Source organism: Budorcas taxicolor, chromosome 8 (assembly GCF_023091745.1).
Source record: "Budorcas taxicolor isolate Tak-1 chromosome 8, Takin1.1, whole genome shotgun sequence".
Lineage (NCBI taxonomy): Eukaryota > Metazoa > Chordata > Mammalia > Artiodactyla > Bovidae > Budorcas > Budorcas taxicolor.
The window spans coordinates 78,737,270-78,762,804 of record NC_068917.1 but is presented as its reverse complement, the minus strand read 5'-3'; the positions used below and the strand labels follow the sequence as shown (position 1 = coordinate 78,762,804).

At 53.3% G+C, this 25,535-nt stretch overlaps 4 protein-coding genes across 8 annotated transcripts; 2 read left to right on the top strand and 2 right to left on the bottom strand.

Annotated features, from left to right (window-relative positions):
• Nucleotides 1–5,643: 5,643 nt before the first annotated feature.
• On the top strand, nt 5,644–7,315 carry LOC128052516 (uncharacterized). The gene is made up of 4 exons (XM_052645089.1): nt 5,644–5,699; nt 5,972–6,039; nt 6,286–6,345; nt 6,469–7,315. The coding sequence occupies exons 2-4, from the start codon at nt 5,993–5,995 to the stop codon at nt 6,623–6,625; spliced, it is 264 nt and encodes an 87-aa protein (XP_052501049.1). The 5' UTR covers nt 5,644–5,699; nt 5,972–5,992; the 3' UTR covers nt 6,626–7,315.
• Nucleotides 7,316–9,645: 2,330 nt separating this feature from the next.
• On the top strand, nt 9,646–10,275 carry CCL27 (C-C motif chemokine ligand 27). Its single transcript, XM_052645434.1, has 3 exons — nt 9,646–9,715; nt 9,853–9,985; nt 10,179–10,275. The coding sequence occupies exons 1-3, from the start codon at nt 9,646–9,648 to the stop codon at nt 10,273–10,275; spliced, it is 300 nt and encodes a 99-aa protein (XP_052501394.1).
• Nucleotides 10,276–10,424: 149 nt separating this feature from the next.
• Nucleotides 10,425–20,199, bottom strand: IL11RA (interleukin 11 receptor subunit alpha). 2 transcript variants are annotated; one of them, XM_052644850.1, is made up of 13 exons: nt 20,108–20,199; nt 16,863–16,962; nt 16,527–16,587; nt 15,159–15,328; nt 14,910–15,024; nt 14,727–14,759; nt 14,475–14,641; nt 13,630–13,793; nt 12,514–12,655; nt 11,876–11,995; nt 11,661–11,757; nt 11,331–11,413; nt 10,425–10,836 (listed from the first exon to the last, which is right to left on the bottom strand). In XM_052644850.1, exons 2-13 carry the CDS (start codon nt 16,960–16,962, stop codon nt 10,820–10,822), a joined length of 1,269 nt encoding a protein of 422 aa, XP_052500810.1. In that variant the 5' UTR covers nt 20,108–20,199; the 3' UTR covers nt 10,425–10,819. The 2 variants fall into 2 exon arrangements, with proteins under 2 accessions (XP_052500810.1, XP_052500811.1); XM_052644851.1 differs by lacking the exon at nt 20,108–20,199 and adding an exon at nt 18,978–19,058.
• A 2,002-nt stretch (nt 20,200–22,201) lies between these two features.
• GALT (galactose-1-phosphate uridylyltransferase) lies at nt 22,202–25,504 on the bottom strand. 4 transcript variants are annotated; one of them, XM_052645037.1, is made up of 11 exons: nt 25,246–25,504; nt 24,926–25,095; nt 24,578–24,653; nt 24,439–24,487; nt 24,185–24,314; nt 23,977–24,033; nt 23,696–23,818; nt 23,283–23,415; nt 23,097–23,180; nt 22,630–22,784; nt 22,202–22,349 (listed from the first exon to the last, which is right to left on the bottom strand). In XM_052645037.1, the coding sequence occupies exons 2-11, from the start codon at nt 25,031–25,033 to the stop codon at nt 22,269–22,271; spliced, it is 996 nt and encodes a 331-aa protein (XP_052500997.1). In that variant the 5' UTR covers nt 25,034–25,095; nt 25,246–25,504; the 3' UTR covers nt 22,202–22,268. The 4 variants fall into 4 exon arrangements, with proteins under 4 accessions (XP_052500997.1, XP_052500996.1, XP_052500994.1 ...); XM_052645036.1 differs by having other exon boundaries at nt 25,293–25,504; XM_052645034.1 differs by having other exon boundaries at nt 25,375–25,504.
• Between the last annotated feature and the right edge of the window lie 31 nt (nt 25,505–25,535).

The following is a 25,535-nucleotide window of genomic DNA, read 5'->3' as shown; positions in this document are numbered from 1 at the left end:
TTGGTGTCTTAGCATTGAAGGGTGACCAGATAAATAAATAAATGGGATAGATCAATAGATGGATGGATGAACAAACAGATGGACAGACATATATAGGCAGTATATCAGACTTTTTCTCTAAATAGGTACCAGTTTTCTGCCATTTATAAGCAGTGAAACATTGGGCAAGTTAGTTTCTGCGTCTTAGTTCCTCATCTGTAAAATGGGGATAATAGTACAATGATCATTATCCAGGGCTTTTTCTGTTGAAAATGACAAAACCCAACTTAAGGTAGCTTAAGCAAAAAATTAAATATGTCATATCACAGATTAAGATTCAGTCTACTTCAGCCCTGGTTGGACCCAGGGATTCAAAAGATATTATCTCCATCTTTTAACCTGATTTCTCTCTAATCCTTTTTATGTGGGGGCCTTATTCCTATTATAAACAAGTTATCTTCTAGCAGAAGAAAATATGGCCACTGAAAGCCTCAGATCTAAATCTGTAACAGTAAGTGATCCAAAATACAGGCTCTCTTTCTCCTAACATCAAATCTCATGCAAAGCTTTGAACTGTGCTTGTGACATAAACTCAGTTCTTCAATATATTACAGTGGCCAGGCAATGAGTTACTCTGATCAGAACACTATGACTGATAAAGCCACCAGGACCACATGAAGTGAGAGGGAAATTCTCTAAAGAAGACAGAAAAAGGAGTATAGAAAAATGTCTGCATGACCCAAAATATCACTTACAGCATTCTACTTCAGAGATCTGCCATGAGAAAATTATTTTAAAGCATTTAGCATGGTGCATGGCACTTAAGTATCAACAAACATTAATTACCATAACTTGATAAATGAATGAATGTACTAATAGATGGATAATGGTTAAATATTGTTGTTGTTGTTCAGCCACTAAGCCGTGTCCAACTCTGCAATCCCATGGACTGCAGCACACCAGGCCTCTCTGTCCTTCATGACCTCATAGAGTTTGCTCAAGCTCATGTCCATTGAATCAGTGATGCCATCCAACCATGTCATCCTGTGTCACCCTCTTCTCCTCCTGCCCTCAATCTTTACCAGCATCAGGGTCTTTTCCAATGAGTTGGCTCTTCACATCAGGTGGACAAAGTATTGGAGTTTCAGTTTCAGCATCAGTCCTTCCAGTGTTTAAACATACAAATGAATAAATGAAGATGAAGATGTGAAAAGATAGATGAAAGGCAAGATGGGCGAATAAAGAGACAAAGATGGGGAGACATACAGACATATGGATGGATGGATGGATGACGGAAAGACAAAAATGGGCCCACAGTTAGGTTTTTCACAACATATGCTTTAGGGCTGGGAATGGGAAACAAAACAGCACTCCACAATTGGTGTCTCCTGAGAGGTCTCCTCTTCTGGTCTGTCTCTTGGGTCCCTCTGATCAGGTTAGGGAAACACTTGCTCCCCATCTTCATCTCTAGTTTTCTTGTGTCTCTGTGAATCGACCAGCCCCTCTCCTCAGAAATCCCCTCCCAATTCCGAGGATAGGGAAGTCATGGCAGAAGGGGGTGTTCTAAGTCAAGTTGCCCTTATGCTCCTTCCGCTGCCTAGGCTCAGCTTGGAGCCTAGGGAAATAGTGGGGGAGAGGGACAGTACTGGCTGGGCCAGGAGGTAGAGCCTAGGGCCCCGAGACCTAGACCTGCTTCCAAAGAACCTTTGCTTTAGCCCTGCTCAGCCAAGAGAGGAATATGTCTCAGACAATGGATGTGTAGGCACTGTGATGGGCTTAGGGACACCTGGGAGGAGACTTTCTCCAGGCTTAACCTGCTACTTGTGATTGTCCTCAGGGAATCCAGGGGACCAGCTGGGTGCCATCTTTCCCACTCCAGTAATCTTAGGACCGCAGAGAAGAGGTAGGAGTGAGCAGAAACCTGAGAAAGAGGGAGGCAACCCTCTTGCTCTGATCTCTAATTCTGAACTAAGCCCTGACCCTTAGCTTTAAAACTGAAGTTCAAGAGACTTTTTTGGTGGTCCAGTGGTTAAGACTCTGAGCTTCCAAGGCAGGAACGCAGGTTTGATTCTGATCAGGAACTAAGGTCCCACATGCTGCACAATGCAGCCAAAATAAATAAATTAAAAGAAAAAAATTGATTTTCAAATGCCTGCAAGAGGATGACACTGCAAACCTTCCCCTAATAGGGCAATTCAGTCCCCTTCCCTTGTCCAAAAAGTTGCATGTTGAGATTCTCAGAGCTAAAGACAAGCAGTGGGAAATGGGAACAGGGAAGCTATGGGAACAGCAAATTATGAAAGGGAAAAGAGGCTCACCCAGACAGATGGAGAGAGTGGGGAGTGTATTCAGTGGAAAGGTATTCTGCTAGCAATTCTTGTTGTTTAGTTGCTAAGTCCTGTCTGAGTTTTTGTGACCCCATGGACTGTAGCCCACCAGGCTCCTCTGTCCATGGGATTTCCCAGGCAAGAATACTGGAGTGGGCTGCCTTTTCCTTCTCCAGGGGATCTTCCCGACCCAAGAACCAAACCTGTGTCTCCTGCAATGGCAGATGGATTATTTACCGCTGAGCCACTAGGGAAGCCCAGGAGCTCTTTCAACTGCTATTCAATTAGACATGAACCAGCCAGATCTAGCATTAGATTCCACAGGTTTAAGGGCACAATCCCAACAAGCTTGCTTGAGATGCCAGCAACAAGTGAGGTCCTCAGGCCACCTGCATTTCTGACTAACTAGCTACAAGTCCAGGAGTTTCTCAAACTCAGATCCGAGAGTTCACTAGAATGACTTGTAGAACTCAGAAGTTCTATACTCATAACTAGTTTTTAATAAAGCAGGACTCTCAAGAGTCTCCTCCAACACCACAGGTCAAAAGCATCAATTCTTCGGTGCTCAGCTTTCTTCACAGTCCAACTCTCACATCCATACATGACCACTGGAAAAACCATAGCCTTGACTAGATGGACCTTTGTTGACAAAGTAATGTCTCTGCTTTTTAATATGCTGTCTAGGTTGGTCATAACTTTCCTTCCAAGTAAGCATCTTTTAATTTCACGGCTGCAATCACCATCTGCAGTGATTTGGAGCCCAGAAAAATAGTCAGCCACTGTTTCCACTGTTTCCCCATCTATTTGCCAGGAAGCAATAGTCAAAGCTATTGTTTTTCCAGTAGTCATGTATGGATGTAAGAGTTGGACTATGAAGAAGGCTGAGCGCTGAAGAATTGATACTTTTGAACTGTGGTGTTGGAGAAGACTCTTGAGAGTCCCTTAGACTGCAAGGAGATCCAACCAGTCCATTCTGAGAGTTCAGCCCTGGGATTTCTTTGAAAGGAATGATGCTAAAGCTGAAACTCCAGTACTCTGGCCACCTCATGTGAAGAGATGACTCATTGGAAAAGACTCTGATGCTGGGAGGGATTGGAGGCAGGAGGAGAAGGGGACGACAGAGGATGAGATGGCTGGATGGCATCGCTGACTCAATGGACGTGAGTCTGAGTGAACTCCGGGAGTTGGTGATGGACAGGGAAGCCTGGCATGCTGTGATTCATGGGGTGGCAAAGAGTCGGACACGACTGAGTGACCGAACTGAACTGAACTGAATGGAACCCGATGCCATGATCTTAGTTTTCTGAATGTTGAGCCGAAAAAAACTGATGCTTTTGAACTGTGGTGTTGGAGAAGACTCTTGAGAGTCCCTTGGACTGCAAGAAGATCCAACCAGTCCATCCTAAAGGAGATCAGTCCTGGGTGTTCATTGGTAGGACTGATGTTGAAGCTGAAACTCCAGTACTTTGGCCACCTGATGCAAAGAGCTGACTCATTGGAAAAGACCCTGATGCTGGGAAAGATTGAGGGCAGGAGGAGAAGGGGAAGACAGAGGTTGGATAGCATCACCGACTCGATGGACATGAGTTTGGGTGGACTCCAGGAGTTGGTGGTGGGCAGGGAGGCCTGGCGTGCTGCAGTTCATGGGGTCGCAAACAGTGGGACACGACTGAGCAACTGAACTGAACTGAATATAAATCAGGAATATCCAAATGGAAAGACACACAAGGAGGATTTCAATGCAGATCTCCCATGCCCTTTCCCCATGGAGACACAAAGGCCACATCACCCTCCCAGTACCTGTTCGCCAACAGTACGTGTTCACCAACCAGGAAGGTCACAAACTTTGATGTCCAGAATTTTTATTGAGATTTCAAACATAGGCAAGAATGAATTGTTGGTGACATAACTCAATCTCCCCAGCCAGGTTGGCTCAAAGCCTCAATTCTGCAATGATATGGTTGGTCTTTCTGCTGACCAGCCTCTATCCCAAGTCACCTCATCTCTTAGCATAAATTCAGGTGTGACCCAAAGGGCTCACAAATAACAAAGAACTTGTATTAGTTGGGATATTCCAAAGATGTAGTGTCTCCCTAATTTGGCCTAAAGGCCAAATTATTATACAATAGACAGAGCCCTGCATCTGAGTGAAGGGATTCGAATCACCAAAGCAGCGGGGACCAGGCCTCCTGCAGACATGACTTGGCTGCGCGGGAAGGAGTGTCACTGTGGATGTAAGAGCAAGTATTAGTAAGGATGAGTGTGGTAAAGGCACAGCTTCTCCACGCCCAGACTGCATGCTTCCAACTGGCATCAATGGATTTATCTGTCACCTGTCTGTACGTAGTCCAAGAGGGGAAGATAGGTACAAGAGGGCAAAAAGAGTGTGGGGTGGTGGGAAGAAGAGAGGTGAATTCATTCTCCACACTTCAGCTTAAGGGAACTTTTACTTCATTCATTTCTGGTCATTTTCTCCCATACTGTCCAGCCACAAGGCTCTCTCCCAGACTCCCCAGACCAACTAGGGCAGCTATTTCCAACTTCCACACTAAGTTAATTGCTCTTTCCTGCCTTTAGTCGAATAGCCTCTACAGCCCCCAGCCAGTTAGCTTCCTCTATGTGATTTTATTGTCTCTTTTGACCCCCACTCCCACCCCACCCTGTGCAGGTCCAACCCAGATGATAAGCTCTCTGAGGGCAGAATCTGTGCCTGTCCTCTTTACTGCTGTTTCCTCATATCCACACACATTACCCAGCACAGAGCAGTCACTAAATAAATATTGGTTATGACTGCAGGAACAAAAATCTCAGGAAACGAGGTCTCAGTTCAGAGAGGAAGGGCTGTTGACCCGTGCCACTCAACCAACAAGTATTCCTAGAGCCTGGCCTGTCTAAACTGGGCCCTCTCTGGAGACCTATTCCTCCTTTGCCCAGTACCATATATATAGAATGAGTCAGACAAGACAGGCAATTGTCAGAGCAGAAGCCAAGATGGAGAGGAAAGGGGATTGGTAAAACAGTACAGGACAGCGTCCCAAAGCTCTTTTCTTGCTGCCTGGTGCTGAGGTCTCTGTCTTCCCAGGGTGGAGCTCCAAAATCTGGCTCCATCCTTATAAAAGAGGGCTCTGTGCCCTGCACCTTAATAATAAATACCGACTCCCCACACCACCCCCTCCCAGCTTTAGACATAGGCTCTGGCTCCACCTCCTAGTGTGACATCTGGTCTCCGCCTCCCCCGAAGAGATGCTATGGCTCCGCCCCTTCCGGGTAATAGGTAAGCCCCACCCCTAGAGCGTGACGCTGTCACTGTGACGTAACGTAAAGGTCTGCTTCCGGGGTGGAGCCAGGGAGGGTGGGCGTTTAGGCTGCGCCGACCCCTCAGCCCCCCTGCAGGTGACCCTATCCCCCGAAAATCCTCACCCGGGGCCCCAAATATCCCGGCCCTATGACCTCCAAGCCCTATCTACCTAAATGCCCCATGCCCCCGAGGTGACCGATCTCCCAATCCCTTAATGTCTAGTGCTTCCCAGATCTTCAGCCCCGTCCCGAGTCTTCCCAGGGCACCTGTCTCATATTACCCGAGAACAAGTCAGTCTTGTCCACAGAATGACAGAGAAGGGGATCTGGGGTTGGGGAATTCTTGATCCAATCATGCCGCTCCCCAGGAGACGTTCGGAACCCAGGACATGTCGGGATTGAGGAGATACGAGGTGGCGCTGGAGGCGGAGGAGGAGTGAGTGGAGGCGGGGTTCTGCGGAGGAGGAACCTAAGCCGCTCCGGGGTTGGGGGGTTGGGAGGGCGCGTGTTCTTTGGGGGCGGGAGAAGCGGGAGGGGTGGGGCCTCTTAGGGGCGTGGGCTATCGAGAACCGCCTCTAGGGGGCGGGGCGAAGCCTTCCAAGAGAGGAGCCAGGCGTCCAAGGGGCGGAGTCTGTGGGGTCAGCCCCACTCCGCCCCGCCCGGCTCTACCTTCTCTTTGCAGGATCTACTGGGGCTGCTTCTACTTTTTCCCCTGGCTGCGCATGTGGCGAAGGGAGCGGAGGTGAGGGGGCTGCGATACCGCGGACCTGCCCGGGGAATGGGCGAAGCTCACTCCGGGAGAACCGATCGGGGGGAAGCTGGGAGCCCCCGCCCCATCTCATGCCAGTGTCGGGTCGCCCCACAGCTCGGCGCACCCTCGGGAGCAGAAGCTGGAGCCTCTGCGGGGCCTGATGAGCTGTCTGTCAAACGGCCTGGGCACTGCTCCCCAGCGCTCCGGCCGCAGCCTCCCCCGCCGCACCCCTGCCGCCACTGCTCAGCCAGCCGGTGCATTAAAGATTTAAACCCGAGCCACCGTGCTGCCCTCCTGACTCTGCCGCCGCTGCCGCCATTCGGGCTGGGAGCCCCTCTCCACGCCGGCTGTTTCCTTACTGACAGGGCCTCTCTCCCTGATAGAGTGCCCCTCCGTGTACAGGTTCCCATTACTCCTAAGGGTCCCTCATCAGAATCAACCTCCCCTTACTATCAATGACTGCCTTCCACCACCTAATCCCTCACCCCGCCACACACACACTCATCACTCTGAGTGTCTTGTCTGGAGGGAACTGAATAATCCTGACCTGGTCCTCCTCCCAACCTGATCCCCGCATCCCTAAATTCTCACAACCCCAGCTTTCTGCTGCCACCTTCCTCCTAGACAGGACTTTGCCAAGTCTCTGAAGAATCTTCTCCTGGGAGAGGATCTAAAATATTTTTCAAGTCCATAGTTGTAGGAAGTAGGCTGTGAGAGGAGGGAAAGATTCATAGAAGCTGTACTGTCAGCCTGCCATAGGGGAATGACTTAGAACTGTTGAAGGTCTTTCCTACAGTTAACACCCCAGCTACTGGCTCCTCCAGTCTGATCCCAAGTTTAAAGATAATTGACATCAGAGAATCCCCTGATGGTCCAGTGGTTAAGATTGTGTACTCCCACCATAGAGAGCACAGGTTCCATCCCAGGTTGGGAAACTAAGATCCTGCATGCCAGTGTGGCACAGCCAATAAATAAATAAATGAAGTACAAAGATTCTTGGCATCAGTCCCCCACATGTTACCTCCCTAGGAGAACCTAGTGGCCCCTGCTCCCTACCTTCCTTGTCTGTCTTGTCATCTAGTTGGCCTGAAATCCACTAGTTCCTAAAGCGATGAAGGGTCAGGGACTCCTAGGGGACCTGCTTTCAATTAGGGACTCGCCCCAGCATCAGGGAGGGCACCAAGAATTAAGCTAAAGAGAAAGCTCAGTTTCTGAGTGAGGGCAGAGCTGGCTTTTAGCCTGGGGCCAACCCTGCCATAGCAGGCTATAGCTGGCCCTGTCTTTGGAGAAGCCAGAGGGGAGAGATGGGTACATATCTGGAAGACTTGGTTTCTTCCTTCCAAGCCCTCTGGACTGACTGGTCTGGGAAAGACTACACGGTGTGTGACAGACAGCCAGCTGATGAAGATTTGTGACAAGATGATGGTGCCTTAGTGGCTGCACCAAGCTCTGGGGCACAAGTCCAGACTGGAGGGTGGGTAAAAGACTGTAAGGCCTCTGGTATTAGAAATTCCAAGATGAGTGACCTCTGGGTTGTGGCCACCCTCAAGAATGGACGTAGGCTCTTGAGGCATTTCCTCACAATGTCTGCATCAAGAACCCTGACCAAAGTGGAGCACCCTGGTCCAACCCTGGACTTAAACCTCAGAATCCTCAGGATACTCAGACTTCCTGAATATCCACAAAACAGACTCCAGGGAAGGACCTCTGAGCCTTAACCTGGACAGGAGCATGAGGAGAAGCTCAAGTCGTTCAGCCTGGGAGGGAATTAGTCCCTATTCTGGGAACTGATGGTCCCTTCTGATTGGTGCAGCAGGAAGATGCCCAGGGAAGTGTGAGTCCCTGTCCCAAGAGTAGGCCTGCCCCATAGAGGGTAGGTAGCTGGTCACAGAGCACAAGGTTGCAGACGGCATCCTTGAAACAACCTGATAAGGGCTGGATTATTGAGTTATGACTCAGGTTACATTTCACATAGAGAGCAGGACAGGAGGGTTGAAATCTCCAGACACAGAGTGGGAAATTCTTCAAGGGGCCAAGGGCACTAAACTTAGCAGCTTGCCTCCACCCTTTGCTGGTCCCAGCTTCTTGGAAAGGACAGGAGGAGGAAGAGGAGGCATAGCTTTGCATTGGGGTGGAGGGACTAAGGGGAAGAGGAGGTAAGGGCTGGATACAGGATTAAAAGAGAAGGGACAGGAAGGAGATGGGAGCTTGGGGTTTCAGCAAGAGTATGGGATGCAAAGGGTGTAAGGGTTGGTTGTGTGTGTGTGTGGTGGCGTGGGGTGGGTGGGGGCATCTTCCAGGCCAACAATAGAGAGAAACAGGAATTTGAATAGAATAAAGGAGAGATAATTGAGCTCTGGAATCTGATGTCTCAAGAAGCCAAGGACTGGAAGCCCCAGGCCCCTGCTGGTAGGAGGCTGGCATCTCTAGAACAGGACTTGGCAAAAACAGGAAGGTAAGATTTCTTGGGTCTTTTATCTGTTTGACACCAGCAACCTGGCACCAAAGAACTTTGATCTTCCCGCATGTGCACTCTTATCTACCTCATCCTTCCTCTGTCTCATCTTCCTGGGAAAGCAACCCCCACCTCAGTTATCCCCAAGGCACCGCATTACCACCCAAAAGGGACTTCTCCCAGCTTCTCACTCTGAATGTGACTAGCCCAGGTGAGACGACGACTCAGCCAAAAGGTTTTTGGGACCCATTCCGATCAATGTCTGCTGATAAGACAAGCAGGCTAGGACAGAAAACAGGGAGGGGAAAAGGAAAGCAAGCTGATGCCAGCCTGCCCTGTGCTCCCACCCTACCCACAGTGCCCCCATCAGAATTTGGGTGTGCTAGTGTGATTGTGTGGCGGGATGATTGTGAAAAAACAACTGTGTGGGAGTGCAACTTTGAGTATAACTGGGGCTATATGATTCTGTCTGGGGTTGTCTGACCATGTGAGGTTGATCCAGTGACTGAGGTGTGACTGTGAACGTGTAACTACAGGTATGAGGGTGAATGTCCTCATTGGATGCCACTGTGGATCCTCTGCCCCCCTTACTGTACCATCAGCCCCCACATGCATAACCCATCTCCCCAGCTTCTCTGCCCAGGACTTAGGAGCCCATGGAAAACGGCAGTCCTAAAAAAGGAGGGGTCTGTGGTAATTAGAGCCCAGGAATGTCACAAGATGAGCAATACATCTTCACCTGCGGCTGACTCACCTGGTGCCCCAGGTATAAAAGGCACCCAGATAAAAGGTAGGGAAGGAGGAGGAGAGAGAAGGAATTATCCAGGCTGAGCATCATGAAGGGGCCCTCATCCACCAGCAGCCTCCTGCTGCTCCTGTTGTTCCTGAGCCCAGACCCTGGAGGAGGTGAGTGAGTCGGGGTCTAGAAGGCCCGGGTTTGGGTGAATGGGATGGAGGGAGAGGGGCCCAGGAAGCCCAGCCTCCAACCTTCTGATGGAGTTTGGGGTCAGAAGCCCTCTGAACACATGGTCCTGTTCCCCTAGCATTCCCACTGGCACTCAGCACTGCATGCTGTACTCAGCTCTACCGACAGCCACTTCCAAACAAGCTACTGAGGAGGGTCATCCGAGTGGAACTCCAGGAAGCTGACGGAGACTGTCACCTCCAAGCCTTCGTGTGAGCTTTGACTCTGCCCCTGATTTGTCCCTGACTCTGACTTCAGTCCCAACCCCAGATGCTGATTTCAACCCCATCCCGATTGCTAATTCTGATGCCAACTCAGGTTTTCATCTGGCCTTTGCCTCTAACTCCTGGGTCTCACCCTCATCCCCCCAGTTATGACCGTATCTTTGAACCTTTCCTTTCCCAGGCTTCACCTGTCTCAACGCAGGGTCTGCATCCACCCCCAGAACCGCAGCCTGATTCGGTGGATTGAGCGCCAAGGGAAGAGGCTCCAGGGAACTTAGCCCAACCAGAGTTTGGAGCTCATGGGGAAAATGGGCTGGGGCCCCCAGTAGCCAAAGTAATAAAGCAGCAATGCACAATAGTCTCTGACTGTGGTCTCCAAGTTTGATGCACTCTCCTGTGAGTCCTGAATCTGGAGCTGTGAGACATGTCAATAGACAGAACCTCCTCATTCTCTTTATTCACACCCTCACAACTCCCTCCAGGGGCAAAGCCAAGAGCATAAGACCCACACACACTCCCCAGGTACCTATATACATACATGCAGAGAACACATGTCCCCTGCCTCACATACACTTGGACACACACAGCCATACACATCTGCACACATTCTTCAGGTAGACCTCCAGCTCTGGGATGAAGTCAGAGGTCCAGGAACCTTTCAACTGGCAAGTTGGGAACACAGAGTCTCATAGAAATGGGCTCCAAACAGAACTTCCAGCTGAGGACCCGCCTCCATGGGGATCTGCTGTCCTGCCTGGGTTCCATCTGTCCATCCATCCACACCAGCATTGGATGGAATCAGCTGAAGGCCTCCAAGGTCCTCTACAGGTTTGGGACTCCTACAAGAAAGAGGAAAATCAAGGGAGATGATAGGCCTAGATCTTGTCCCAGATTTCCTGCGAATGAGGGAGGGGACCCAGTTATGAGCCCAACACTCCAAGAATGAATAGGGCAGCCACTTTTGTGTAAGCCCCAACACCCTGGGGATGAGGAAGTGGATCTAGCTCTGGGCCCAGGCACATCAAGAATAGGGGAGGGGATCCAGATACCCCAGAATAAAGATGGACATCCAGCTCTGAGCATAATACCCTGAAAATGAAGGAGTCCCATCTAGGAGCCCCAGCATCCTACAAGAGACAGAAGAGACCCAACTCTAAGCTCAGGGACTCAAGAATGAAAGGCCCATCTCTGAGTCCAGAAGTCATAAGAATGAGGAGACCCACCTTTGATTCCCAAAACCCTTATGAGGATTAAGGCATGTGGCTCTTAATCCATACAGTCAAAATGAGATCACACATTTCCCAAGTCCAAACCTCCCAGATGTCACACTCACCTGGAAGCTTGTCCACTGAAATCATTGGGGCCAAGAGCCCAGATTTTTGGGGTCCATCCTTCTCAACTGGTCTCAACCTTAGCCTACAGCACAAAAAAGAAGTTGTCTCCCTAACAATGTGGGGCATCTCAGACTCTTCCAAAAAGGTTTTATTAGTGAAGGGTTAAGAGAGGAAAGAGTAGAATCGTGAAGTTGGGAGTGGAAGAGGGAGGAGGAATGGCTCCAGAATCAGATATGCTGGGATTGGGGTCATGAGGAGTAGGAATGGGTGTGGTCTGTGGGTATCAGAGCATCTGTGTGGGATCAGAGGCTAAGGGGCCAGTCACTTACCAGAGCCCCAGTGCCAGGGCCCCAGCCACCAGTCCCAGGAAAGAGAAGATTCCCAAAGATGCCAGCACAGCCACCTGTTCCAGGGGGTCTCTGTGGTCTGAGGCAGAGGGTCAGATGTCAGCCACAAGAGCAAGCCTGCCTGACCAGACTCGGTGTCCCCTTTTCCCTGGGGCTTTGTCATTCTCTTCCACCTTTGCCCATCTGCTCAAGCTCACCAAGTGGCTGTGGGTCGGGTAGAAGGGACGGCCTTGGGGGAGCAGGGCTGTCTGCCTGAGGTTCTTCCTCTGTCTGTGTATGTTGCTGGTCCCCGGCTGATATCTCCTTCGGTAGGGGCTCTGGAGGGAGATGAGACCTGAGAACTGTCCATGAGAGGTGGGGACAGAGGCCCAAGCCTGCCAGGTGCCAGGGAGGCCAGGGCCGGGGTTGGACTCTGCGGCGCCTAGGAGGCAGAGCTCGAAGGGGCAGAGCCAGCTTTCGGTAAGTAAGCAGGGGTAAAGACTGAGTGAAAGTGAAGTCACTCAGTCATGTCCGACTCTTTGCGACCCCGTGGACTGTAGCCCACCAGGCTCCTCCACCCATGGGATTCTCCAGGCAAGAATACTGGAGTGGGTTGCCATTTCCTTCTCCAGGGGATCTTCCCGACCCAGGGATCGAACCCCTGCATTGCAGGCATAGGCTTTAACCTCTGACCCACCAGGGAAGCTGAGAGACAGGGTCAAAGCTAGGGTGGGGCTCAAGTTAGGGTAGGGCTGCAGGCAGTACAGCTGAAGCCTGGGGCCGCAAGTGCAATGTGGCCAGCTAATCCCTGCAGATAGATAGGCTTGGCCTCTGCCCTTTCCTTAGGCTCTCTCACCGGTGCTTGGAGTCCCCCAGGCCTCGGGGCTCCAGGAGCTCCAGGTGCCAGCGTCCAGAAAGTCCCGGGCACTGACCCGCACTACGTGGGGCAGCCCAGCCACAGCATCGGTGATCACCTCCTCCAATCCAGCTGGCTCCACCTGGGAGTGCAGAGAGTTCCCTGGCAGGTTATCCAGTCATAAGCACTCAGCCTTCCTGCCCTCCCACCCCCCTCCAGCCCCAGTGTGCAAAAAGCACCCTTTCCTCCCAGTCCAGTCCCTGTCAGTCTGATGCGGCCTTCTGAGCCTCATATAGGGTGGCTGGTGGTGTTAGGTCTACACCTAGCGTTCACAAGATAAAAGTGCATAGCTCTATAGATAGGCTGTGATTTCAGACTGACTGCCTGGGTTCAGATCTTTGCTGTACCACTTACTGAGTCACCTTGGGCCTCTCTCTGTGCCTCAGTTTCTCCATTTGTACAATAGAGGTGAAGTCACTCAGTCGTGTCTGACTCTTTGCGACCCATGGACAGTAGCCTGCACCAGGCTCCTCCGTCCATGGGATTTTCTAGGCAAGAGTACTGGAGTGGGTTGCCATTTCCTTCTCCAGGGAATCTTCCTGACCCAGGGATTGAACCCAGGTCTCCTGCATTGTAGACAGAAGCTTTACCATCTGAGCCACCAGGGAAGTCCTGGTGTATACCTAAAGGAGATAGTAAATGTGAAGCAAGGTGCTTGACAGACAGTAAATATTGGTTATTATCTGAGGCAGCAGCTCCCCGGGCCTGATGCTAGCCAATCTCTGCCACCTCCAGAGGTGGGAATTCACCTTTATTCACACATGAGTATATCAGTGTCTGTGCCTCTGGGTGAAAGGCCCTCCCTTTCCTAGAAAAGTTATTTTTAAAAAGTCACTGCTATCTACCCACAGATGGACTGACATCAGTTACAGGCCTGGAGGGCAGAGGGAGGAGGCGCAGTCCCCGTGACAAGGCCTGGCCTAGGGAGAGTGCTCTGTAGGCGGGGAGCCTACGGGACATCAGTAACCTCCCAGATCTGGTCATGCAGAACACCAGCAACAGGAAACTAGAGACAGGACCCACAGCCCCAGACCAGGGTACACTCCAAGGCCTCACCGTAGACCAGGCTGGATGCTGTGCTGGACGGTACTGCAGCCGGAACTTGAGCAGGAAGTGGGGCTGGCGGGGCCAGGAGGCAGGGTACATCCAGCTAGCACGCAGGCGGCGAGGATAGCCAGGCACCGACTCTACCCGCAGCCCCTGGGGCGGGTCAGGGCGCACTGAGGGCAGGTGAAGGGGGAGGGGGGACACAAAGTCAGGGCACAAGAGAGGTGCTCATCCTTCCCTTATCGCCTCCCCAGGGAAGGCGGGTGTGTGACTAAAAGTCCCAGAGAGGAGGCACTGCTGAGGAACTTGGGGAAATCTTAGGCTTGATCATCCCTTAGGCTCAGGATCTGTAATCCCTGTTATCTGAGGATGGATTTTTGAAATGTTTGTTGAGTGAGTTAAAGAGTGATCTGTTTTCCCTCCAAGGAAGATGAGTTGGCCTAAATTCCAGCCAGAGCCTTCGTGATCCCCTCCTACACACAGGTCAAGAGGAAGCCAGAGAGGGCTTTCCACTGGGCAGGGAGGATGCGAGATGGAGCTGCCTTCAGCACCAGGCCTGGAAGCAGAGAGGCAGCACTGGGGTTGGGCAGCCAGGAAAGACTTGAAAGGGAAGGGGGTGGTGGCAATAACCTCTAGAAGCTGAAGTAACCCTGCCTCCTAGGGTTCTGATCTCTTTGGATTCTGCTGAAGTCTCCCTGGGGGCCATTTGTGTGCTGAAATGGACCTGTGTTGGGAGGGAACTGTGTGGGAGCTCAGCGGGAGGAGGGTTATGAATTACGAGGGTATCTATACTCTGGGGTCTCTGGGGTCTCTGTGGTAGGGATCTGGGGAGACCTCTAGGACTGGGTACTCACAGATGCTCTGCAAGCTCACATCCAGCAGGCGGGTGCTGGCCCCCAGGGGGTTCACTTCAGTCACATTGATCCGATACTGGCTCCAGAACTCTGCCCCATGGACTATACAGCGGGCCGCCCCAGGGGGCTCCTGTAAGCATGGCCAGGGCCCTGAGGATGGACTCATCCTAGGAGGAAGGATGTGGTCTTGAACTCTGGAAATGCTCGCTGTGGGATCCAGCTGGAGCCCCCAGCTTCCCCCTCACATCCTACCTTTGGCCATCAGCTCCCGGCACAGTCTTCTTCCTGGCAGGGAAGAAGTCATCTGAGGTCAGGAAGGAAAGGAGAGTCCTCCCTCTCTCTCAGGCCTCCTTCAGTACCTTCCCGCCTACTCCCACACCCACGTTTTGCTATACACCCAAACATATAGGCATACGCAGCCGATGCTGGACACACCTGTAGGAGGTGAGGTAGCGGGTGGGTAAACCGCTAACCTGGCTGGGACTCCAAGTGCAGGAGAAGTTCTCATAGTCAGCAGCCCGGCAGGAAACAACGGGGCGGGCCGGGGGGTCTAGAGGCAGAGGGCACAGCTGGAGAGTGAGAAGCCCCCAGGCCCTCCCCATCCCAGAGGGCTTCCTCTGGGCCTGCAGTCCCTCAGGAGCCCCACTTCTCATCACCCCCCCACAACACTCCTCCCCAACTCACAGCCTAGCCGCAGGGTCACCATGCCCCCAAGTGCACCGTCCAGGGTCCGGCAGGTATAGGTGCCCTCGTCAGTGCTTTCTGCCCAGGCCAGGACCAGTTCGGGCCCTAGCCCAGAGGCAGGTCCCTGGAGCAGCCTTGTCTCCCCGTCCCGAAACCAGGACACCGGGGTCCTGAGGGTGAGACGAGATGATGATAGATGGAAGGAAGAGTCAAAGTATGAGTCAGACCATGCCATAGCTCTCCCCTGGCTTCTTGGTGTGCTTGTGGTAAAATTCAAACTCCGTTTGCTGGCTTACAAAGCCCCTGGTGATCTAGCCCTCACCTTACTTTTTTTCTTCATCACCTCCCTCTCTCCCCTTCCACCACTGGACTTCAGTTAGGTTATGCTTCTTTCAGTTCAAGACTATGGAGCTCAGGAATTCCCTAGTGGTCCAGTGGTTAGAACTCTGTGCTTCCACTGCTGAGGGCCCAGGTTCGATCCCTGGTCAGGAAACTAAGATTCTGCAAGCCAGGACATGGCCAAAAGTAAATAAAGTTTAAAAGTTTAAAGCTGTGATTTTTTTAAAAAGTATGGAACTCACTCCCACTTCAGGGCTTTGCACTAGCTGTTCTCTCTGTCAGGAATGCTGCTTATACCATAACCTTGACTTCCCTGGTGGCTCAGAGGGTAAAGCGTCTGTCTACAATGCAGGAGACCCGGGTTTGAGCCCTGGCTTGGGAAGATCACCTGGAGAAGGTAAAATGGCAATCCACTCCAGTACTATTGCCTGGAAAATCCCATGGACAGAGGAGCCTGGTAGGCTACAGTCTATGGGGTCACAAAGAGTCGGACATGACTGAGCGACTTCACTTTCACTTTACTTTCAGAAATCAGCATCAGTATCACCTCCTCATGGATTCCCCTAATGGTCCAGTATCTAAGACTCCACATTCCCCCAAGTTTGATCCCTCATCAGGGAATTAGACCCCACATGCCACAACTAAGACCCAGTGCAACCAAATAAAATATATATATATCACCTCCTCAGAGAGGCCTTCCCTGATGACCAATAAAAAGTGATCATTCAGTTCTCCTCTTCCACATCACTCCCTTTTGATTTCCTGCCCTGCAGGTATTACTACCTGGCATCTTGCCTGGCTTGTGCACTGCTGTATCCCAGGTCTAGCTAGAAGAGACCAGGCAGTTAGCAGGCACTCAGTACATGTAGGTTGAAGGTTCAGTTGAATAAGGATGGTTTGAGGGTTAGGACAGAGAGGTGAAGGTTACAGATACAAGGGGCAAGGATGGGAGGGGTCTGAGGACTGGGCAAAGTCAAGAAAGCATCATGAGAGGGTTCCATCAACCCAACAGTCCGATGGAGCACTTACCCAGCAGTCACTCCAGGGCAACACAGCGTCAGGGCCCTGCCAGGCTGCCCATACTGGACCCCTGTGGAAGGCACTTCTGAGAAGAGGCTCTTCCTTTCCCTCTCTCCCATCCTACCCCACACTTTGTGAGAGTGACAGGATAAGGGGTGGACTTTTAAGACCCGAGTGCATCATGTTATAATCTAGAGACAGAGCTCAAAGGGCAGGGTGGAGAGGGAATGTTGCCAGGTTGGATGTCAGAGGTTGGGAGGGTCACAGGGCAGGCCTGAGAAGGGGCCACAGTGCTGGTGGCATCACAAATCAGAGGTGGGGGTCATAGAGCAGGATTCTTCTCACCTGGGGGGCCCCAGGCCTGGGGGCAGGGAGAGGAGGCAGACACCAGGGCTGCAGCCACGGCCACCAGGACCCTGCTCAGCCCTGAGCAGCTGCTGCTCATCTGCGAGGAGAAAGGCAAGGTCAGCGATACCCCATGCCCAAGACGGGAGGCTAAAGCCTGCCTCCTCCTCTTCCAAACTGGGGCTTTCTAGGAGGAAAAGAGGATCCATGTGGGGTAAGGCTATCAGACATCACTGGAGGATCTGATGTAAGGTCCCCTTTCCACCATACACCTAGTGCTGTGTGTGAGTACACACACACACACACACACACACACACACACACACACACCATCACACACCATCATACCCTCCTTCTCAGCCATGGGCTTAGGGCCCAGAACAAAAGCCCGAGGCAACAGCCTCTGCCAGCACCGCCATCCCCCACTCCCCCCGCACCACCCTTGGCGCCCACCCCTGGCACCAAGTGCTGGCTCAGGCTCCATCACTCCCATTAACTCCTCCAATCCAGCTGTTGGGAACTTTGTGTCCATCCCCACCTGGCCCAGGGACAGCTGCTGCCTCTGACTGACCTGTGGCCGCCCTTGTCACCCTGGGGCGGGGATTGTCAAGGGTGGGTCTGAGCCCACCCTGCTCCCCTGCCATGAGGCCTAGCCCTGCCCTGGCTGCCAAGCCTGGCCCCTTGCTCTGGCTATTTGGGCCGCTCCTCTGAGCCTGACTCTGGAATCTTGTTGGTCTCGAGCCTGGGAGGCTGGACAGGGCTAGGGTGCAGGCTGAGGCTGCAGAGTTAAGCAGATCCAGATGCCCGGGCTGCTGCCAGAGGCTGGGGTGGGCGAGGAGCCAGCAGATGGAGACAGGGTGGCGGGAGGGGAGAGGAGGCTGAGAGGAGCTAGGAGCCCGGGGGAACAGGAGGCTGGGTGGGGGCCACGGGGCCAGAGATGCAAGAGATCAGGACTGGGAGGCGGTGGGGGCTGGGCTAGGGCAGCAGGATCTCACAAAGGCTGAAAACATAACCAACTGTGTATGTGTCGGGGATTGGGGTGCTACAAGAGAGGGATTCAGGCTGGGAGAAAACAGGAGGAGGAAGGCAGTGGGGAGGTGGGAACTGGGGCAGGAGAAGGGGCAGATGGGGAAAGGGCCCCAGGCAAGGGCTCTAGAAGAGGGAGAGCCCAAATCGCCCCGACCCACATAACTGAGCAGGGACCTCTATGTGTCTCTGTGTCTGTCCGAGTGTGTCCAGTGGCTCACCCCAGCCCCCCAGCCACATTTACCCAGCTCAGCCCTGCCCTACCTCGGTGATCCCAGTGGCTGACCGTCCATGGCCTCCAGGACTTCCTCCCACCAGCTACAGTACCGTCTCAGCTCCACTCAGTTCTGCGACCCCAGAATCGTCCCCTCCTTCCCCTTCCCTGCCCCCGCCCCTCTGCGCCCCCGCAGCTCCGCAGGCCCCTAGCCAGGCCCCCTCCCCCTCCTCCCGCCTCCCCTCCCACCCTCTCTCACCCAAGGCCCTGGGAAGGGAAGAGGCCTCCCCCAAGTCTGGAAAGGAAGCCACAGGCACAGCCAGGCAGAGCCAGAGAGAAAGGAAGGAGGGCTGCTCTGTCCCTGTCAGTGAGAGGTTCCCTGTGTTCTCACACAGCCAAACACAGGCACACTCAAGGGGGGGTTCCCTAGGCACCATCAACAAAGACACTCCCCTGAACACACGTGGACACAGTCAAATGAAAAAGTAGACACACACTTGTGCTTCCACTCTTTTCATATTAACTTCCCAGCAAATATTTCCTTAGGGTACAGCTGGCTGTGTTTTAAGGGGAAGAGAGGCCCCATGTTGAGGGATATAAAGAAAAGCCAAAGAGTCCAGCTTCCTCCTCCCCTGGACGTTCCAGCCATTTCTCACCTCCTCCTACCTCCCTCCTCTCCTCTTCAGGCCCCAGCACCAGGAAATGCCTTTGGTCCCTGGTGCCAGACTCACAAGACCCACACTTACCCTCAGACACACACTCTTAGATATAGCCACTCACAGTTACACCGATACACTGAGACATGTACATTTACAAATACCCAGACACGCACAAAGACACAGACACCGAAGTCTTCCTTGCACAGTCACACATACACTTAGCACTCCGCCCCTGGGATGGGGGTCACAGCACTCCCTGTGAGCAACTCCTCATCATGGTTTAAGCTTCTTCTTCCAAGGGGCTCTTAGCAGAGATCCCTGGAGAGATGAAACTGTGAAGAGACACAGAGTATGAGCTCTAGAAAAAAAAGGATTAGGGAGAGAAAAAGACATATAGAAAACTGAGTCAGCCAGGGAAACAGAAAATAAGGGTCAAGGGGCCAGTGACAGGAGCACTAAAAGAAGGGGAAGCCAAGTGTGTTGAGATGGGTCCATCCATGCAGGCCACTGAGTAGAAAGGTCAGTGTCATCAGCTAGGAAGAAAGTAATAGGGAGAGAAAAAGATATATAGAAAACTGAGTCAGCCAAGGAAACAGAAAATAAGGATCAAAGGGCCAGTGACAGGAGCACTAAAAGAAGGGGAAGCCAAGTGTGTTGAGATGGGTCCGTCCATGCAGGCCACTGAGTAGAAAGGTCAGTGTCATCGGCTACCTACCGAAGTGGGTCCTCAAGATGCAAACCCAGCTCCACGCAGTCTAACAGTCAGGACACAGCACACACGTGGAATGCAAGTCTCATTCTTACTCTGCCACGGCTGAAGTCACACCTGAGCACACACAAACCCAGCCACGCACTCTCACGCTGGCAGACACGATCTCAGATCCCGCAGAGACCTTCCCAAAACACAGTTGCCCCGCTGTGCTCACGGACAGTCTCACCCGCACAAACGTTTGACCCAGTCTCTGCCCCTACACTGCACATTGACAGACACACGCACACGGAATCGCACACCCGCACAGCCACATGCAGACTCAGCCGCAAGCACAGCGACACCCGCAGGCATACTTGCCGACAGTTGCACCAAGCGACACTGTTGTGAAGTCTCGCACAGACAGCGTCACACACAGCCTTGGCAGTCTCACAGGCGCGCGCGCGCGCGCACACACACACACACACACACACACACAGGCACACTGACAGTCCGTCAGCACACACACACACACACACACACACACACACACACAGGCACACTGACAGTCCGTCAGTCGCTCAATCCCACACCCCCCTGCCCCGCCCTCTCCTGGCGAGGTTCCCGCCAGTTCACCCGCGGCCCCATCAGGCCTCACCTTCCGCGGCCGCCGCCGCCAGCGCCCTCCGCCCTCGCCCTCGCCCTCTGCCCCGGCCTCGACTCCCTCCCGGCCTGGGGCCCCGCCGTGGGGGCGGCTCCGCCCAGGCGCCAATGGAAGGAGCAGGGTGAAATAGGGGGGGTCTCGGCCCATTGGAGCCTCCAACTGCCAATCACCTCCACCCCCACCTCGGCCGGACACTTCCTGTCCCGTCCGGGACTGAGGAGGCTGCCGCCGGGGGACAGAGCGTGGAGCTGGGTTCCTGGGTCCGGGCCCCGAAAGCCCCTCCTCCTGGGACCGCGGGACCTGAAGCTCCCAGGCCCCTCCCCCCTCCCAGCTGTCCGCAAACAAAGCCTCAGGTTTTGTGGCTTAGGAGCTACTGGGCAGGTGACCGGGGAAGCTGAAGGTGCCCCTGACTCCAGATAAGACAAGGAGGTGGACTGCTGTTAAGGCGGTGGGTCTCAAACGTCACTGGACATCGTGGTTTTATAACCGCCAAGCCACACTCCAATTAAATCAGTACCGTTTAAAACTCCTAGGATGACTCCAAAATGCAGGCCATTCAAAGGTGTAGGATCAAATGTGTGTGTGTGTCTGTGTGTGTGTGTGTGTGTGTGTGTGTGTAGTAGGAATGTATGTCTTAAGAAACTAGCCACCCATCTAGGGTTCCATTCCCGAATCAATGGGGGCTCAAGGAAAATGTGTGCCACATTTGTCTGCTGCTGCTGCTGCTGCTACTAAGTCGCTTCAGTCGTGTCCGACTGTGCGACCCCATAGACGGCAGCCCACCAGGTTCCCCCGTCCCTGGGATTCTCCAGGCAAGAACACTGGAGTGGTCTGCCATGTCCTTCTCCAGTGCATGAAAGTGAAAAGTGAAAGTGAAGTCGCTGAGCTTCTTCAAAACAGGGCAACACTCCAAGTTGACCCTTCCCCTCCAGGGTCTCTAGGAAGACAGGACCCGGGGCTGGAAGGCAGCAAACGTTATCCTGGGTCAGGGTATTACGGTCCTGCCGGATGTGATTCCCCCTCCCAGAGTCTTAATTCCCTTGGAAAGAAAGGAGACAAAAAGTGTTCTGGCCATTCCTGTATCACTCACAAGCTCCTGACTTCACCTAAATGTTTGGAAGACCCTAGGTGCATCACATCTCCTGGGTTGTATGACTTGTTATTCCCGCAGTTACAGTCTTGCCAGGGAAACAGGTCCGGAGAAGCGTGGCTGGACGGAGGGTCACTCTGCATATCATGCCCTCCTTCCAGGCCTCAGGGCTCCTAACTCTGGCAGCCCCGCCCTGCCAGGGCTATCTTCTGTCCTCTGCAATGACTGGGGCACAGGGGCAACAGAGGTGTGCAGACACTATGCATACATGCTGCATGTGGGAGTCTGGAAAGGCCAAGGACAAAAAGCCACGTACACGTTCCCTGCCCGCCCATTCAGCCTCTGTGGGCTGGAGCAGAGCCAAGATGCAGCCACTCACAAAGCCAGGGTTCTGGCCAGCGGCCCAGTGCCTGGCCACTGACCACTGGGACTAGGATCCTCCTCGCCTGATGCCCACCAAACCCTCAGTCCCAGGCGTGGTGAGTTGACACCCTAGGGATGGTGCAAGGGAGGCTCTGGTTTTCCCAAAGCCTCAGCCAAAGATAAGAACAAAGGATTCTAAAACAATTTTAAACTGGGCTGCCTTGTTACCCTAGGAGTAAAAGACTCTATAAGCCACATATGACATTGAGTATTAATTTTGTTCAGAGATTTGGGGCAAAGGAGAGGTGGGGAGGTCGCACTCTTAAATTTTTGCACATCTCTTGGAGTCACAGGTTCAATCCCTGGGTCGGGAAGATCCACTTGGAGGAGGAAATGGCAACTCACTCCAGTATTCCTGCTTGGAAAATGCCATGGACAGAGGAAACTGGCGGGTTACAGTCCAAAGGGTCGCAAAGAGTCGGACACAACTGAGCGACTGAGTAAGCAAAAAAGTTGACGAAGAAAGTTGTGGCTGGAGCTATGCCTTCAGCCTTTAACCCCAGACCCCCAGGGATCAGAGTTCACACTCCTCTGGCATTAGAATATGCGATTAAAGTTTGAGAAGCATAGTTTTATTGATCCCACATCTGCCCAAATTCTAAGCCCTGGTTCCTCAGGCAGAAGGCCCTGTGGTCAGTGTGGTCAGGCGATGGCTGCTGTCTCCCTGTCCTTCTGCCCCAGGCGGTAATGAACCTCAGGAAGTGCCCTTAGTCTCTCTGCAGCCTGGAAGGGGGAAAGGGGATAATTAGGGAGGGTAATGTTTGCCCAGAATGGGGTATGGAGTTCTGAGTGCGAGAAGACACTAGACACTGGGGAGGGTGTGTGGGACAGGGAGGTTGGTGAGAAGGACTGCTGGAATAGCCAGAGATGAAGCAGTTGAGCAGCTCTGGAGTCCCCAGGAATACCCAAGATATGGGGGTTTTAGGGTCATGATTGTTGCGATCCCTTGAGGAAACAGGAGAGAAAAGGGAACCCAAGGATCCAGGGTGTTCCGAATCCTGACCTGCTCCGGGGTGAGGTCCCTCTGGGCCTGGGCAAGCATTTCATAGCCAACCATGAACTTCCGAACTGTAGCAGAGCGCAAGAGTGGAGGGTAATAATGAGCATGTAGCTGCCAGTGGTCCCAGTTGGCTCCAGCCTCTGATCCTGTGGGAGCCCCTGACAGAAAGAAGGCAGAGATGGTTAGGAAAGGTCCTTTCTTAGTTCTTCAGCCTAGCTCCCCAAACCGTAGCAGGTACCTGAAAACTACATCTTCCAGCATTCTCTGCCAGAGAGACAAGGCACCGGAAAGTGCACTGGGAGACACAGTTTCACTAAGTTCGCGTCTCCACCCTCAGTTCCGGCTTATCTGCTCTGAATGCTTCCCCAGCAAGTGTTCCAAGGCCTGCTGGGAGTTTCAGTCCACTAAGCTGGGACCCAGGAGCCCAGAAATGGCGTTGGGGATAGATATGGGTGCTCTGGAAGCCTCACCGTGCCAGCCCATGGAGTAGGGGAAGGATGTCTCAAATAGGTTGTCATACTTGGTCAAGAGCTTCTTCATGATGGAGGATAGATCTGGAATCAGAGCCTGACTCTCAGTCTGGGGTGCAGATGCTGTCCCCACCAGAGCCATCCCCAGCCAAAACCTGGCCCCAGGGGCCCAGCTGGGAGACTCACCGTCACGCTCAGCGGGAGTCAGCTCAGGCAGCCGCTGCACATGCCGACGGGGCAGCAGTAGTGTCTGGAAGGGCCACACTGCCCAGAAGGGGACCAGCACTAACCAGTGCTCACTAGTTAGGACCAGACGTTCCTAGGCCAACCCAATGGAAATGATGTCATCAAGGTGGGTGTGAGGAGGCCAGCAAATAGGTAAGGGAAGACCAAAAAACCTATGAAGAAACTGATGGCTTTTCACCACCTCTATCACTATCACCCTAGTCTAAGCCTTCATTATCTTTCTTTTAGCTTATTGCTGTATCCTCCTAGCAAGTCTCTCTGCTACTTCCCTTCTACCCTTCTCCTTCACACACCTCTCCTTTTGGGGTGAGGCTAGGGGCTTCTTAGGGACACAAGATTTGGCTTTCTCCCACCTTCCTGAGCAGCTCCTGGCGGCCGTACTCCACGAGCAGGGGCTCTCCATGCTGACTCTGATAGGCCCGCTGACATCGCTCCTCACGCTGGGCAACATCTGGCAGGAAGCTGCTGGCCCACACCTGTCAAGGGGCAGTAGAAGAGCAGGCAGATCCTTCACCCCCTGAGCCTCCACATCAGTAGCATACTTCCTCTGGCCCTTCCCTTACTCCAGTTCCCCACCCCACAGTGCTGGGTTGGACTCAGCCCAGATATCTATGGAAGCCCCTCACACTCTTACCTGGCAGTGGGGATGGGGGTTAGAACAGCCCATCATGGCTCCTTTGTTTTCAAAGATCTACGAGGTAGGAGTAGGGAGCTTTATAGCCAAAAAGACACCAAGTCAACCCCTCGCGACCACAGCCCATGGAAATAAAAGTGCCAATTCCCAGAACCAAATTGTACCACCCCTTCCCTGACCATCTAGTAGAGGGGGCAACTTCACAGACCTGCACCCAAGGGTACTGGGCACCCAGTTCCTCTGTGACTGAGGCCCAAGCATCAACGACAGCTCGGATTTCGGGGACCGACATGAGTGGCAGTGTCACATCCGACCAGGGGTGGAAGCACATGACCTTACTAGGTGGTGAAGGAAGGAGAGATGACATAGGTATAGGGCTTGCTGTGTTGGGGGTAGGGCCCAATCCTAGTATTCAGTCCAGGCCCCAGGTTGAAGGGTGTAAGAGTAGAAATTCATTGTTACCAAACTCCTCGAGCAGCCTCTGCTTGGAAAAGGGGGTGATCACTGGGTCCTAAGATAAAGGGGTATCACTCTATGCAGCAGAAGTCCCCCAACAAGGTACAACCTCTTTGCTCCCCAACAGCACCTAGAACCAGGTTACCTGGACTAGGGGCATCAGGCTGCAGAGCTGGGAAGTCGTTGTCAAACAGGAAGGTGCCTTCATAGTCAGGATTCACCTACAGACAAGGATGGGCTAGAAGCCTTTGCTGGCCTATACCACCAGTCATCTGGTGGGTCTCAAGGTTATAAGTAGGTGGGGAAGGCCACTCTGAGGTCAAAAAGACTTGGTGGGATATGACCCGGAAGGAGGTCCACTCCCCCTGTGAGATGAAGGGTTAGGGTCCATTCGTTTGTGGGGTGAAGGGGAGCTGTAAGGGAAAGGAGATGGAGCTACTCCCCCTACTCCCACTCCCCGCCAAGCCTGCAGATGTAGGATCTAAAGACTGACCTCTCCATTGGCCCGTGTGGCCCCCGGACAGAGAGGGTTGCGGGGGTCATGGCGGGGTACTGTCGTCGGAAGCGGGGGCTCTACCTGCCCCTGCCAGGGACGCTTCATGCGGTGCGCTGACACCAGCACCCACTCATCTTGTAGCGGGTTGTAGCGGATATGCTGATGCTCTGGCGGCAGAGAGTCCAGATCAGTCAGTCACAAAGCTCTCCGCCCCCTTCTCGCCCGCAGAAGGCCCAAGCTCGGATGCACCCTCTTGGCCCCACCCTGCTCAAGAGCTAAAGGCCGGAGCTGCGCCAATTAGCCTGCAGCCCCAACACCTGCGTATCCCTTCGCCGCGCGTGCCTGGACCGGTGGGCGCGCCGACCTGCGGGCAGGGACGACAACTTCCTAAGGAAGAGGAGGGTTCAGTTTCGCGTCCCAGCGAGTCCCGGCCGCCCGGCAGTTACCGCTTGCCCGGAAGGTTGTGGCCATGGCGTCCGCCTCTAACGCCTGCCGGCGCTGCTCAGGACACGCTCCGCGGCGCGACTGGAGGCCACCGAAGGGGAGGTATCGTCTGGAACTTGGAGCTTGCTCACTTCGCCCCCATCGCCCCGTCTGTCTGGCCCCG